This window comes from Pungitius pungitius, chromosome 7, assembly GCF_949316345.1.
Source record: "Pungitius pungitius chromosome 7, fPunPun2.1, whole genome shotgun sequence".
In the NCBI taxonomy this organism is placed as follows: domain Eukaryota; kingdom Metazoa; phylum Chordata; class Actinopteri; order Perciformes; family Gasterosteidae; genus Pungitius; species Pungitius pungitius.
The window spans coordinates 17213964-17229185 of NC_084906.1; the positions used below are offsets into that span (position 1 = coordinate 17213964).

Genomic DNA, 15222 nt, shown 5'->3' on the forward strand with positions numbered 1-15222 from the left:
ATCAGACCGCTCCCTCGCCAATGGAGCCATCTCACCTACGCCTCCCATTAACATAATCAGGGAGCCCCTTAAACTCGATGGCAGGCCGACACCTCGCCGAGGCGTGATCGCCTCCCTCCCCCCTCCCTCGCTCTGCCACTCCCATTGTCTGTGACCTCCGCTGTCATCTCGGCTGCCCTTGAGGAGCATGAAATATCTCTTATTTCACAGGGACCAGCCATAAGGGGGCTTGATTGCGGCAAATTGATCCGTAATCACACAGCGCTCAGAGCTTTTTTATCCTGCCGCCTCTTCATCTCCACTTTAGAGGGTCGCCGTTGGCGTATTTACATGCTGTCATCTCGAGGGTTTCCTCTGCTCAAGCCCTTCTTTCATCTCTCTCTCTTTCTTTTTCCCTTTATTTCTCTCTCTCTCTACCTTTCATCCCCTTCACGGCTCTCCCGATGTTCCTTTCTCTCTGTACCTCCCCTTTGTGCCTGGATGTGATGCCAATCGGAGTGTCTCAACACGACCATTGTAATCCCCCCCCCCCCCAAAGCCCCTGCCTTGTCTCTCCCTCTCACACACACACACACACACACACATCTTTTGATTGTCACGCACATGTCCTGCTGTAGATGGCTGTGATGGCCAAGGAAAATGAGTGGATGAGGGGACGGAGGTGCAGTGAAATGCTCCAGAGATGATTTGGCCCAACAGGTGCCTCAGAGTGGTGTCACCCACTGTGCTTCTGTATCCGGTCTCTTTTCTCCGCGTCCTTAAACGAGCTGTTGTTGACACGATGAGATGAAACATGACTTGCAGCTCAATGTTTTAAACGATTTTGGTGGGAACCAAAGGAGGACAGTGAAAGAAATACGTTTCTTTGGGGGGGGGGGGGGGGATTTGGAAGGATCTCCGTGAAGTTTCATGTGTTGTTTTGTTGATCTCCAGCTTCTCTTTGTTCCCTTTTCACCTCTGTTTCACAGCGCGTCCTTCTGTCTGCCCCTCGCCGTCCTCTGTCTTTGTATCAATCACCCCCTCCCCCCCCCCCTCCCCCTCGAGTCCCCGTCCGTCCGTCTGTGCAAACATCCTCTCCTCTGGAGCTTTCCATCCATGTCGGATCAGAGAAAACAACACGGCGCCGCGCTAAGACGATTAGCAAAGTTGGACTCATCCTTCTCTCGCCATGCCCCCCAGCCCCCCCAGTCCCCCCCCCCCCCGCTCAGAGTTTAGCGGCGTAACGGGTGGGGTGTGAAGTGACAGGGAATGCTTTATGAACGTGTTTGTGGGAGGGGGCCTCGGGAATATGCCCCCGCCTCCCAGAAAACAAGATGGGCTGTATGAATCTGAGAGACGCCACAGGCACACAACACAGACGCAAACAAGCAACACATGAGCCCCCACACGAACATCCAAGGGAGGGGCACCTGGCCAATTCCTGGGCAAGAAAATAGCCTCATAAAACTCTTTAGAGTCCTCCACGCTCCAGTGCATAGCCTCATCCCTCTCCGTCTTTCTTTTTATTCCTTCTTTCTCCCTCTCTCTTTCGCTGTTTGTCCTTGAGGGGGTGGAGGGGGTGGAGGTGGTGGAGGTGGTGGAGGGGGGGGGCGAAGTGGCGCAGGGCTTTACTGCTGGTTGGGCCTCGCTCACTGCTGGGGCAGGCCGGCGCTGCATCCCCTCCCAAGGCTCCGTATAAATTCGATAGCCAGCGACAATTTACGGCTCACGCCCGTCCTCGCCGTGACGCGCCGAGCACCACGCCAAGCGTGTCTTGTTGCCACCTCGCCAAAGTGAGGTTAATTTATTACAGTGTAAAACCCACAGAGCAGAGAGGGGGGTCGGGGGGGGGGGGGGGGGGGCTTGGTCTGAGGCGGGTGGTATGATGTGTTATAAAGCTGTGGCCGGTGTGACATTGTTTTTTATCGCCTCGCCGTGTGCTGTGGCTGCCGTGTGACGCGCTGTGTCAAAGGGTTTAGACGCTCCATACTTCATCTGGTTTCATTCATTTCAACTTGTGCCGTTCAGATAACTGTAGTGTGACAGTTTAGTGACCGTTTTCTGTCCCTGAGACTTCCACGCCTTTCAGTTTGAACACTGATGGAATATATAAATATATATTTTATTTTTTCTGAAAGCAAAATCTGCCTCTTAAATCAAATTTACTTTTAAAGTGGGCAAATTTAAATACACGCCACGGTGCGTCAAGAAGGTCTTGACAGCGTTTCCCTTTGTACCTTCTGCAGGGGAACGACGAAGACGATCTCAGTTAATTACATCATGTCACAACTTGTGAAATTGAACCCGGGGTTCCTGAAAGTTGCTGTCACAGAAAGAGCTGACCAGAAGAAAAAAAAAGCACGACTGACCTTCGGAATCCATTAGATTTACGTTGTTTTTCACAAGCACTTTTCTTCCCTCCAGTAATTTACATATTTATCAGAGCTGATCGGAGTTTGACATTCTTTAATTTTTTTTCCCTCCCCTCTTGGCGAGCCGCGAGAGAGCCAGCAGAAATGTGCGTGACTTTGGCAGGTGAGAAAAATGCTGAGGGAGCACTTTGATTTGGAAGTGTGGGCAAGATTTTTGCCTCTGCCGCCTTCACTCACTCATTGTCACCCCCCCTCCCCCCCTCCCCTCCCCTGCCCTGCCCCATTCTCCCAATGCAGCCCTCTCCCTCTCTGTTTCTCCTCCTCTTCATAATTCTTATACTTTTATATATGTATGGCATGTTCTCTTAGCTGCAGTGACAGGAGGACTGTGATGATTCCAAGGTCAAAGAGTTTTGTCATTTGGAGACACTCAGGAGTAATGTTGCACAGCATGGCAGAAATTAAAAATGAGTGCCAAAATGTATTGTATTCCCAGGATATACTAATGGTATAGGTAGTGCATACGAAGAAAAAAAGTATATTATACTAATGTTTGTCCCCTATGTTAATCTAATAGTGACACACCATTGATAAATAAGTGCACTGTAAACATTGATGGCCATGTTCCAGTTGTGGGCGTACACCATCTTGTCGGGTATTAAAAGCATATGTCACCAATGACAAATGTCCACATATACGTGTTCTTCCATTGGCACAAACCAAAACACACATATTATAAATGGATTGATTTGTTTATGAACAGCAAAGGATTTGTGGCAATTAATTGATTTGTTATCACTTATTAAGCAGAAATGTGGTGCTGATTCCAGCTTCTCCAATGTTAACTATGTTCTCTATGAAAGTTAATATGGGTTCCAGACTGTTAATTGAACAGAAAAAGCAATTTCAAGGCATCACAGTGGGACCTGGGAAATTATGCTGTGTATATTTGACCATTTTTTTCATAATTTTAAAACACTAAATAATGAATCCAATCTAATCAAAAATATAATCAATAATTCAAATAATCATTAGTTACCCCCCTGGTGTACACACATAGAGAATAAAGCAAACCTAATAAGGCTGACATACCTAACGGGGGGGAAATGTGGCAATGAGGAAGTCAAATGAAGATGATGAATTAAACTTTTCTGCTCAGTAGCAGTCGGTTCTACATTCGGCTTCATTCGCAATCCCCAAGAGCCGTGTTCAAAGAATACGAGTTCCACGAAGGAGCTGGTATTCAGAGCTGGATCGCTCCTATCGACTCTGCTACTTTTCATTGAAGGCCCCTTGCCTTCATTTTCCATTTTACTCGCGTTTCGCGTCCTCCCTCCTCATCAGCCTTTTCGGGCCTCGTGACGGCTCTGCGCCGGCTGATCTCTACTGACACCCGGAGGTCTGGGTGAGCTGCTGCAGCGCCACGACCTGACCTCCACCCCCACCCCCACCTCCACCTCCGCGTTCACGTCTCACCCAAACCCGAGCCGGCGATTTTCCGCTTCTACACAGAGCCGAGCTGAGGTCGTCAGGTACGGTTCTGGCTCCCTTCGTGGTGCCTGTGGAGTATGTGGGACCTGATTCTGTGCTGCAACGCTTGGCTGCGCGCAGCCAGATGCAGAGGCATGCAGAGGGATGCAGAGGGATGCAGAGGGATGCAGAGATACAGACGCGTAAACACAACAAGCACCGTGGGAGCGCTTTGCGAGGGGCCCGGAGGAGACACAGTCGCACACGTGCACACACACACACTGACACAACTATGTGGTACAAGCCGTGAATGCATTGTGAGCTCCAGGAGCCTGCTGTACGAGATTGTTTTGATGAAGCAGCGAGGGCGCACCGGCACGGAGAATGAATGCATGAGGGTTGGATTCCCCGACAGCCAGGACCTTGGCAGCTGCCTCTGGTTTGGCAACTTTCTGGGTTCTCGGTTTTTAATGTCGGGGGAGAGGCTGCGTTTATGTCATGTTTGTTGTTTTTATCCTTTCCTGATTGCAGCATTGTACTGTAAATGTGTGTGTGTGTGTGTGTGTGTGTTCTTGTGTCGGGGAGCTGCTGCGGTGGCCTGGGGTCGAGGCCAAAGTAGAATTTCTAAGTGATGAAATTTCCCAGGCACCGATCACCCAGCGGCCGGCCCGGACCGCAAGCACTCACATTTACAACAAACGGGCCGCCCCGCTCCACGGAGACCCCTGAATGGCAAAGCCATTTGTCTCCGTGAAGGGCAGAGGGAGAGGAAAGCGAAATAAAATCAGAAGGAGAGTACTTAAATGGAACAACACTTTTTTTTCCCGCCCCTAACCACTAGAACTAACACACACACACACACACACACACACACACTGCTGTGAGGCTAAATTGGAATTAAGGAGAAGGAAAGGTGCATAGCCTGTTGCTAATTAGCATTTTCTTTGCTCAGCAGAAGCGGCTGGAGTAATCAATAAGATATTAAGTTTGTGTATAGTGATGAGGCACACAATCACTTTCATTCATTAGAAACAACAGATTAGAGGGGGGGGGGGGAAACCCTGGCTACGAAAACAGCAAATATTTGACCTCTGTGGTTTCTAACTTGGCTCGAGACTGTTGTGTTCACGCTATTCAGCCGGCCTGTAGTACAGTAACACAAAAGATGAAACTTTTAGACAAGAAAATGTTTACCAAAGATCATCTACATACTTTGCAAATTGTTCACAGCAGGTTTAAAACCAGGTGGAAACACTTGATTTATTATCTTGTGATGTGCAGATTTAAATGCAGATATAGAATATGGAGGTTCGAGGTTAGAACAAAGACCTTTCACTTTGCTTGGGGGAAAAAAAGTATGTGGAAAAGGTTCATCATTAGTGCCCAAAAGCCACCAATTGACTGACTGAAAATCCTCAAGTAAAGTGTCCTCGGTCCACCTCGTTTGTTCAGCAGATTAAAAGAGCGGGGCAGGAGACAAGTGTCTAGCCAGGAGGAAGTCTTCAGCCAGACCTGAAGACTCGAATCAAAGAAGACCTCTACCAGGTCACACCTGCCCTCTGTAGATGTATAATGCACTGTGGCCGGTTAAATATTCAGCGCCCAGTGGTTGGTTTGATGTGTGATTCACGCGTCAAACATCTAATGGACGGCCTGGTCTCCGCGTATCTTCACTCGGCCTCCGTCGGTGGACTATAATGGGCTGCTTATTAGCTCTCATATACTATGATAAAAGCCTAATATTTTAGCCCTAATCAAGACTGAGAAGTTTTCGAGTTGCTGTCTCGTCTACTAGAGCTGTGCCCTCCCGCTCTTCATCCCGCTCTTCATCTCTCTCTTCATCTTTCTCTTCCCTCCGTCAGCGAAACATCTGAGTCCAGAGCGGGAGAAGAAGCTCGTCTTCCTTACAGCTCGTGTTCACCCCGGAGAGTCTCCTGCCTCCTTTATTTGTCAAGGTAAAGTTTACATGCGGTTTACAGATTTAAAAGTTTAAACAAGAATGTGTGCATTAATCAATAATTAGTGTAATATTCCACATATTTACAGTGTTTAGGAACACTTTGGTGTTACTGTTTGCTATGAGGTCATCATTTTGCATTGTCCACTTTGTGTCTTCATTATAGAAACTGAATGTGAGGTAACATTTGCTGACTTTCTTTCTTGACTTTCTAATGTTTCTTTTCTTATAAACATAAACCTGTTCATGAACACATGAAATGCATCTCGTTAGATTAAGACATTAAGACAAGTCCTTCCCCACTAAACTTATCAGGGATATCTGAGTGTTACAGGAATAGATACAATAACCTGTGCCTCTATGTTATATCTTAGGAAATACAATCTGAGGATATCATAGGGTTGCTTTGTCTCAAAACTAATAACACAGTTTGAAAAATGAGAACCTTTGGGAAATTGTCTCCTTGTGCAGTACAACAGCTTTAGCAGGATTTAATGACTTTTAGCTCCCTTTCTCCTGCTCACACGGAGGTGAGTGGGCCGATCTGCTCCTTCTGGGTCCCACTTCCTTGTTTATGGGGAGCTAGTCAGAAGCGGGGGAGCGGGGGGCAGGGGGGGGTGGTGCGATAAAAGGACGGAGGGCATGGCCTTACCTTTAGCAGGGGTCCCAATGCACTACTTTGAGTCAGTGAGGCAGACTGAAAAAGCTCCATTAATGTTAACGAGGTGTAGAGATGGCGTTTGGGAGGAAGGGTCTGATACAGAGAGTTAAGGGTCCATCTATCTATCTATCTATCTATCTATCTATCTATCTATCTATCTATCTATCTATCTATCTATCTATCTATCTATCTATCTATCTATCTATCTATCTATCTATCTATCTATCTATCTATCTATCCGTTTTTCTAACTTAGCTACCAACTACTTAGTTTGCGTGTATTTCAGTGTGTGCGTGTGTGGGTGTGGGTGTGTGTGTGTGTGTGTGTGTGTGCACCCTCGTGACGCAGATGAGTTGCTTTCTAGGCTGCTGTGTGCTGTCTGTTTTTCCAGCGCCGTTAGCTCCATTCCATTTGTATCGATTTAAGCTTGACATCTCCTATTCCTCCCCCGATTCTGACGATGCCCTGTCGCTGTCCTTCCTTCTCCTTTTGTTTCTCAAAACTCAATTAACCGCCAGCCCCCTTTTCCTTCGTCCTTTCAAGTCTATTTTCCTCTTTGTGGTTCGTGCGTGTGGATTTATGTGTTGTGCGTCTGATAGGTGTGATCGACTTCTTGGTAAGCCCGCATCCTGTGGCTCAGATCCTGAGAGATCATGTGATCTTCAAGATTGTCCCCATGCTAAACCCTGACGGGGTCTACCTGGGAAACTACAGGTACACAAACATCTTTTAATATTTGATTTGAATGCATCGCTTTGTTAACTCTAATTCACACTGTTTTAAAATCCTCCGTGGGATTAAATTCTCTTAACTCCATCTTTATGGAGCTTAATCAATTAATATAGCTCACAGCAGTGCATTTGTTAGGAGATAGTATTTAGCTATAGGGCTGATCTCTCTGCCAGTATCCCTGTCCATACTCTGTTTTTAACACTATTGCTGCAGGCATCTTCCTCCTCCTCTCCTCTATTTTCCTCTCTTCTCTTTCCCTTCTTCATAATTGCCTTTCACTTAATAGGCTCGGCACCAGGAATACTAATGCACGCTGAGATAAGCATCGGCATCCTGCTCGCACTGGGTTTGTGAGTGCCATCTGGTGGTGGGGGCTTGTCACGGCCACAAACAACATTTACAGGGGATCTCGGTTGCTTTGACAGTCTCTATAACGTTGTTGACCGTGATGGGTGACGGACTAAAGGGTAGTTTCATTAGCTTGCTTTCACATTAAGTGGTGATGAGCAGTGTATTGACAGAGCTCGAGTAGTGACGGCCCTCACCTCACCTATCACACGCGCTCGTTTACACACATGCACGCGTCTCTTTCTCACACATTAACACATGAGTGAGGTGGATACATGCAGAGCTAAGAGTCAAGGTCAGTTAAATCGGTATCAGTGTTAAATCAGTATCTCCTGTACAATCACCAAGAGCTTAAATGTAGAAGATGCACATGTATCTGGGACAACTCAGTGGGCATCTTTACATGCAAGCTTTTTTTGGAGTATATTGCTGGTAACACCTAACAGCAGCAATCTACCTCTATGAAGAACCTGTTCACATAAAGACATTATATGTATCATTCCATTGGATAAGGAGACCGATAAAGATCACATTGTATGCTTTGGTATATCTTTGGATTCCACCAAAATACATGCTTTTTTGTAAACTGTGACTTTAAACCTGTTTAACGGGACAAGACCAAATTACAATTCTACTATGGATCAGGAACAATGTAAAAAAAAACTGTAAACGGACAACTTAATAAGGTAACAAGGTAATGTAAAAGTAGGCATGGACAAAAAAGCACCATGACTTCATAAACTTTTTTATAATTTTACTTTACCATGCACATTTATTGTAAATATATACAGTACCAGTCCACAGTTGTTGTTATGTAACTATTATTATGTGCTGTTATTTTTATTATGTGCTGTTTCTCAATAAATAGGCATTGTGGCTACGCTTTAGCCATACAAAAGGTTTTTTCTAACTACCATGCCGGAATGTAATCAATGCCTTTGGGTGATTGTATAACTGTTACATACACCTCTGTGTGTCTGAATGAGTGAACGAGGCACTGATATTTACGTTTCTTAGTGTGTTTATCTGCTTATCAATGCCACCAACTGTCAATCAGTAAATTAGTGTGTAACTATTGGCAGGACATATGTCTGTGTGCGCAAGATTCAAACCCGCTGAAACGCTGCTCCATGCTGAGAGGCCAAAAGCTCTGCATGGGATCTTTAATCATTGGAGATATCTCATAAAAGGGGGGGAGGGGGGGCACATTATAGTTTGTCAATCACGCTGTGCGCACGTGTGTTTACACAGGTGTTCCTTGATGGGTTTCGACCTGAATCGCCACTGGCAGGACCCGTCTCCGTGGGCCCACCCCACGCTGCACGCTGTCAAACAACTCATAGTGCAGATGAACCAAGACCCGGTGAGCAAGCGAGCCTGCACACACAAATGCACACATGTCCTCCACACCGTGCTCAACGCTCCCTCACCCAAAGTGATGTCTGCTGGTCCCAGGGACGTTTTTCTGCCTCCGTGCTTGGTTCTGCGTGTTCCTCCAATCCGTGCTGTGGGTTTTTTTGCACTCGGGGGCCGGGGCAGGCAAGTCAGCACCTCTAGAATGTCAGCTTGGCTCTCCTGGCCATTCAGAACGAATTACTATAGCAAGGGTGCGCTTTCAGCCTGTGGGTCCACTGTAACTTTTTCAGTCTTTCAGTCGGAGGAACGTGTCAGAGGCAGGCCAGGGATTTTGTTTTTCTCTTTGTTCCTGATGTTAATTATAAGCAGAGCGGCAGGTTGGTGGGATTACTGAAGGTCAGCGTGTGTCCTGGGAATACTCTGCCCTTTTGTACGCTCCTCTAATCCTGATAAGAGAGGGAGCGGGATTCAGGGCAGGCCAGAGATGGGGTGAGGCACAGGGCTGGCATCGGGCAGATTAACCTTTCCCCCCACCCCCCCCCGGCGCTGACACACTGATCGATAGACTCTGTCATGGCAGCGTGATCCACTCATGGCTGTCATTCACAGAGGCTCACGCGCACAAACACACACGTACTCATCCAGAGCAAACAGACACCTACAGAAAAATCCCAGAGAAACCACACAACGAGAATACCCGCAATGCACAAAGCAAACCTCTGCCAGCGTGTACAGTAGGTGCCTGTAGAGCAGTGGTGACCAACTTGGGGGGCTGGGCCCCTCTCGGTGGTCGAGGGGATTCCTCCTCTAAGAGGTCGTGAGATGAATGGGATATGAAAAAAGTTACATATTAAAATACACAATAATATTTATTTTGGTATTTATTTCCTCAATCAATGATCTTTTCTTGTGAATTATTTCAAAAGTCAACCTTTTGTAGGCTTTTGTGCGTCCATTAAATGAAAGAAGTGACAGGAATTCCGACATAGACTTTGCTTCATCTTAAAAGGCTCCAAGCGAAAATAGGTTGTAGACCACTGAGTCCATGCCTGTGCACTGGCATGTGTCCCATACACATTGAATTAATGGCAGTTATTTTTTTGCTATGGCCTTATAAAAGCTATTTAATCGCTTGCCACCACAGTGATTTTGAATTTGGCCGAGTAAATACCACCTCCAGTCATCACAGTACCGAGCCATATGTCTGGTAAATCCACTCCTGCTGGTCAGATGGCTGGTCAGATGCCTCCAATTCCATGTCTTCTCCTTGGCTTGTTGATACCATCCCACCAGCACTTGTCCTCCGTTACCCCCCCCCCCCCCCCCCCCCCTCATAATTGCCTTTAGTCTTGCAGAGTTCATTTAGGGGATTGGACAACATCTCCTCTTCCGTCTCCCTCTCTCTCACCACAGACAGTTAATCCCATCAGACACACTACTCATGTCCGGGGCTCCCAGATGCCATTCTCAATGCCAACTCTGCCAGCCAGGGGGGGTGAGGGGGGGCTCTGTGCTGCTGCCCTCCATTCATGCTCATCTCACACAGCGGGCATGGGGTCTAATGAGGCTAGCAGGGTTGGAGAGCTGCGCTGAAGGACTCCATTAACTCCAGATCAGCCGCAGCTACAGTGGCCCATTCGCTAAGTGCTAACGCCGTGTGGTCATTTGTTTAAAAACTCTGGAACTGAGAGGAAGCTGGAGTTGCGGTGGGGGGGTACATTTTCTGGAAATCTTTCATACTGTATCCTAAAATTGGTACTAAAAGTAAGGGCTTGGTAGTCCCCAATTAATCACCATTAAAGTGGTTTTGCCATAGAAAGACAGCAGCCTGAACCTTATGACGTTGGTGCGTCTGATTTCTCATTCAGGCAGTGCGGGGGGTGCATTTTCTACCTGAATAACCTAATAGCCTCATTATGACGCCACAGTTACTGGTTATTATTTGTTTAACCCAACCATGACCCTTACTTAACATTACCATTAATGTACTTGGTCCCCCCCCCCCCCCCCCCCCTCCGCAGAAGGGCACGAAGCTTGACAGAAAGTCCTGATTACAGCAGATACAGTAGATTTGCATCTCTTTGCACCACATGGGGATTCATGCTCACACGCTTCAGGTGATTTCCTAGTACCTCGAGTCTTTCAGTGTGTTGTCAAATGAGAGTTGTGGGGGCTAATGTAAATCAAGGTGCAGTGCAAATATATTTTGTGCTTTTTACGTGCACAAATCTGACCACGACTTTTAAGTCAGTCGCCACATCTTCTTCACTACTTTACATACCCGCGCTTTTGTGCTTGAAGCTGAAAATTCCAAGCGACATTTCCCCCCCGTTGCACAAAGGAGCCCATTGGTTTGAAACCCCATCAACCATTCCCGTGACAGACAGACACCCGCGTCGCTCCAAAGTGATTCTCCATCATTGTGAATTCAGCAGCACTCTCTTTCGGCTGGAAAATAGCTTCCTTGTTCTGTTCGGGCCATAACTTCAAAATGCGATTGCAAGGTCCAAGACATGTGCCATTTATATCAAAGCTTGTTGCAGGAGAAATCTAAGCTGTGTTGCTATTGATGGCTGGAAACCTTTATTTGACAAATATTGGTGTATAAATTCAACACTCTTTACTCTGCACTCACTCATGTTTATACAAAAACTTAAATTTCCATCAGCCAGCTCACTTGGAACGATTATATAAATATATGAATACAGAGTATTTACTGCTACAGTTTGTCATCAAATATATACATTCGTCACTCCTCTCCACAGCCTGCATGAGGAGGGATCAGAAAATAACGATAACAGATATTTCCCCTTCAGAAGAAGTGACATCAAAGCCTACAGGTGGGGTCAGGAGTGCACCGAGGGGCACCGAGGGTCTTTCGCCACCGCTACAAAACATGCGCAGATAAGACGAAAATAGCAACGCCGTAATTCTCAAAGCGCCCGCAATGTTACCGGATGTTCGTCCTTCCCGTGATCCCAGCAGCAGGGATCGTGTGGCCTTGCGACATCATGCTCCGATCAAACTGATTTATTCCCGGGTCGCAGTGACAGGATCCAACGACAGTCGTCTGGGTGAAATAAATATTTTTCCAAAGCTCCCCGTCGTGTCGTTTTGGGAAAAATATGTGACAAAATAAAGGTTATTATGTCAACAAATGTACTTTATCAGTCTTTCTCTGCAAAAACAAAAGGGTGAATTACATGCAACTGCAAAAGTGTACGGTGCTGTTTACGATTTGATATCATTAACGCAACATCTTTTGTGAATCCAATCTCGAGGCTGTTAAAGGTTGAAGAAGATGGAAATTCATGGTCGGCGACCAAAATCCATTTGCAAATTCAACCCTGAAATACTCCACAGCTAAAAATAATTACCAAGTAAGAGTGCACTCAAGAGGGGCTAACAAATACATTTTTAACAACCATTTGAGTAATGCTTACAAAAATAGGCTTTGCTATTGGTTTTTGCTTCAATATTGATTTACTTTGACTCCTTGTCATCCGAAAAGGTCACGAGTGCTGCTTCTCTCTAATACCACACATTAGTTTGACTACTATTGTGACACGTTGGCCATTTGCCATTTGGGTTTTCTTGTAGCAAGAAGGGACTCGAGAGTGTGGAGCTAAGTAACCAAACGCTGAATAAGTCATTGTTATGCGAACCAAAATTAATTATTATTATTATTATATTTACTTAAATTTACTGAAAAAGTCAATGGTTGGGTAAAAGTTATAAGACCCAAACATGAAAGACTCAACGCTGTGTTAGCGACCTGTCAATCACAAAGATAAAACAGCCTTCTCTATTGCACTCTAAAAGGGACCATAATTTGTTGTGTTTAATAAGATTTAGAGTGAGCGACTAAGACCATAAACTTAACAATGTTTACTAAAGTAATAAAAATAGGTGTGGTCATTTTCTCTTGGCTGAAATGTGGCATTTCTGAATCGGCTTCACTTTTCTGACCCTGTGTTTGCCCCCTAAATGTAACTCTCTCTTTCTCCTTCTCTCCTTAGCTCTGTGGAGGTTTTAGCTTCGAACACAAATGTTCATCAGGTGACATGTAAGTGGTCTCCACATGTTGCATCGTGCCTACTGGTCGTGAAAAAGAGCAATGATTTTGCCACCATCTGAGCCATAGGAGCAGTCGTTGTTCTGCTGGTAAATCAAAGTTCTGTTAGTGCTCCCGGTGGTCCGAGACTTAGTGCAGCTCTAAATGGATCTTCACACAATAAATGCAACGTCAAATGTAAAAATAAAGTTGCGATCAAGTCACGGTTGTGTGAATGGAAACTAAATATATGCTCATAAACGTCTAGCTTCCTCTCCATCCAAGCCTGCTCAAGCTGTTTTATAAAATTCCATCATTTCCCATTTGCTAGCTGAACATTGGTCAGGAGGGAAAATGACTGGGAGAGTCAGTGATGCAAGGAGCTATAATCTGTTCCCAAGATACCCTGTTGTTTGTTTTGAAAAGAGAGAAATGGAGAAGGAGAAGGAAAAAAAAAAAAAAAAGCAAAAGAGGCCAAAGAAACAAATGGACCCATCTCCTTCCTAAAGCGTTGCTTTTCTAGCTCATTTATCACACGCAGGAGAAGAATCCGATTTGATTGGCTGATTACCAGAAGCATTCATCACTGGCCGACATGTCCCCACCAATTTGACAATGCCATTTTGGATAATTTGTTATCCAAAATGACTACGTTGGCTCGGCTTCTTTTTGACCTTTTATAATATTTTGAAATTAATTTCTGAAGGAGCGGTCCGGTCCTAACACCCAGACGAGTGTTTCTCACCTGAAATCCACCCTAAAGCCCCCTCTTACTGTCTCGTTCATTTTCTCTCTCATTCAGGTCCAACAGTTTCCATTTCCATTTTTTTTCCAAGTGCGAAGCAGGAAATCTATGCGTGTGCTTTTTGTGTCTTTCCCCCTCCCTCACCAGCCAGTGTCAGCCAACCATTTCTGATCCATTTCTGATATTTACGGCCAATTTTGCAGCCATCATTCCGCCGGCGTTTTCAATCCCTCCAACCAGGCCCTCTTTTTATTTTCCCTCCATTGGAGGCAGAATTGTCTTTTCACAGGAAGAGGCCGACGAAGCTCTCGCACCGTGGCAATTTGTGTGCTTTTTTTATCTACTTAGGTCGCGGGCTTCCACCTTATCTCCGTTTTTTTTACATAACAGCCCAGATCTTTTTTCTTTTTTTTTCTTTCAATCATCCGCTCTGGCTCCGCTTTGCTCTTTTCACACCACCGATCCCCGTGCGTACCCATCACCTCCCTGTTTTCTCCTCCTTCACCTGCTCTCCTGGCAGGTCTTCCCAACAGATGTGGCAGCTTATATGGCGCTAACAGGCCCGGCTGCCTGCGACCGTTCTGGCTGATTACAAGTCACCTCTGTGTTCATAAACAACATCAATTTGAGGGCACAGTGCAGAAGGGGGAAGGGGGGGAAGCGGGGGAGGGGGGTGGGGGGGCAATGAGACAAACGGATAGAGGGTCTCGTGTCATTCACTCCCGTCCACGAGGCAGGTCGTGCCGTCCGCCGTGTTCTGTCACAGCTTCATCATTAGCGGGTCACTGACCGCGGGCCCCAGTGACCCGAATTGGCTTCTCTAACTAATGAAATGTCGGATAGAGTTTTACAGTGTATAAGTGACATGACAGTTTTTTCTTTGCGTCCGTTTTTTTGTTGTTGTTGTTGTGGTTCGGGCTCTGTATGAACGTTTGAACCTCACACGGTGTAACAAATTCGCACCTCGGTGGCTCCACCAGAAGACTCCCTTGCTCAAGGGCACTTCCCTTCCACTGCCCAGGTGTCGACTTGAGGTCGGACGGCACAGCGGGGCGGTCAAGCTTGTGATTTCTCCACTTGTCGAAGCGTTGTGCATTGGGCTTTTTTTTCCCCTCGCTGCCCCGCATATCAAATGTTAGGTTATAAAAAGCCTTTTCTTGGCATTAACAACTTGTGAAACCAGCGCTGGTTAAATCATGTGGCTACGTCAGATAAAGTCCTGTCACTCCTTCCACAAGATTTATAGGAATCATTTCCGTGTTGTTTAATGTGCATTTCATGGCAAGTTGAGCACAACTTTCTTCTCTTGAACAAGCAGCAGTTTCCCTTCTCCTCAAAAGGTATGCTGCTGATGCAAGGAGCTTTATTCAGGAGCTTGTAATCCTGCTTCAATCAGCTACTTTTCCTTTCCGTGTAAAGATAAGCCTCGGCATTTACGGCCCCTCGCCGCGCCCCCCGCTCTAATTAATATGCAGCAGATAAGTACTTGTCGGACAAAATTCATTCGTTTGACCTTCTAGGTTTTACACTAAACTGTTTGCGGCCGCT

At 46.1% G+C, this 15222-nt stretch overlaps 1 protein-coding gene across 1 annotated transcript in view; it reads left to right on the plus strand.

The window, feature by feature from the left end:
• agbl4 (AGBL carboxypeptidase 4) overlaps positions 1–15222 on the plus strand; it is a 214803-nt gene that overhangs the window by 180942 nt on the left and 18639 nt on the right. Inside the window, exons 7-9 of the mRNA XM_037468719.2 lie at positions 5684–5776; positions 7039–7153; positions 8771–8882. Coding sequence (XP_037324616.2) covers positions 5684–5776; positions 7039–7153; positions 8771–8882 — 320 coding nt within the window. The remainder of the gene's footprint in view (positions 1–5683; positions 5777–7038; positions 7154–8770; positions 8883–15222) is intronic.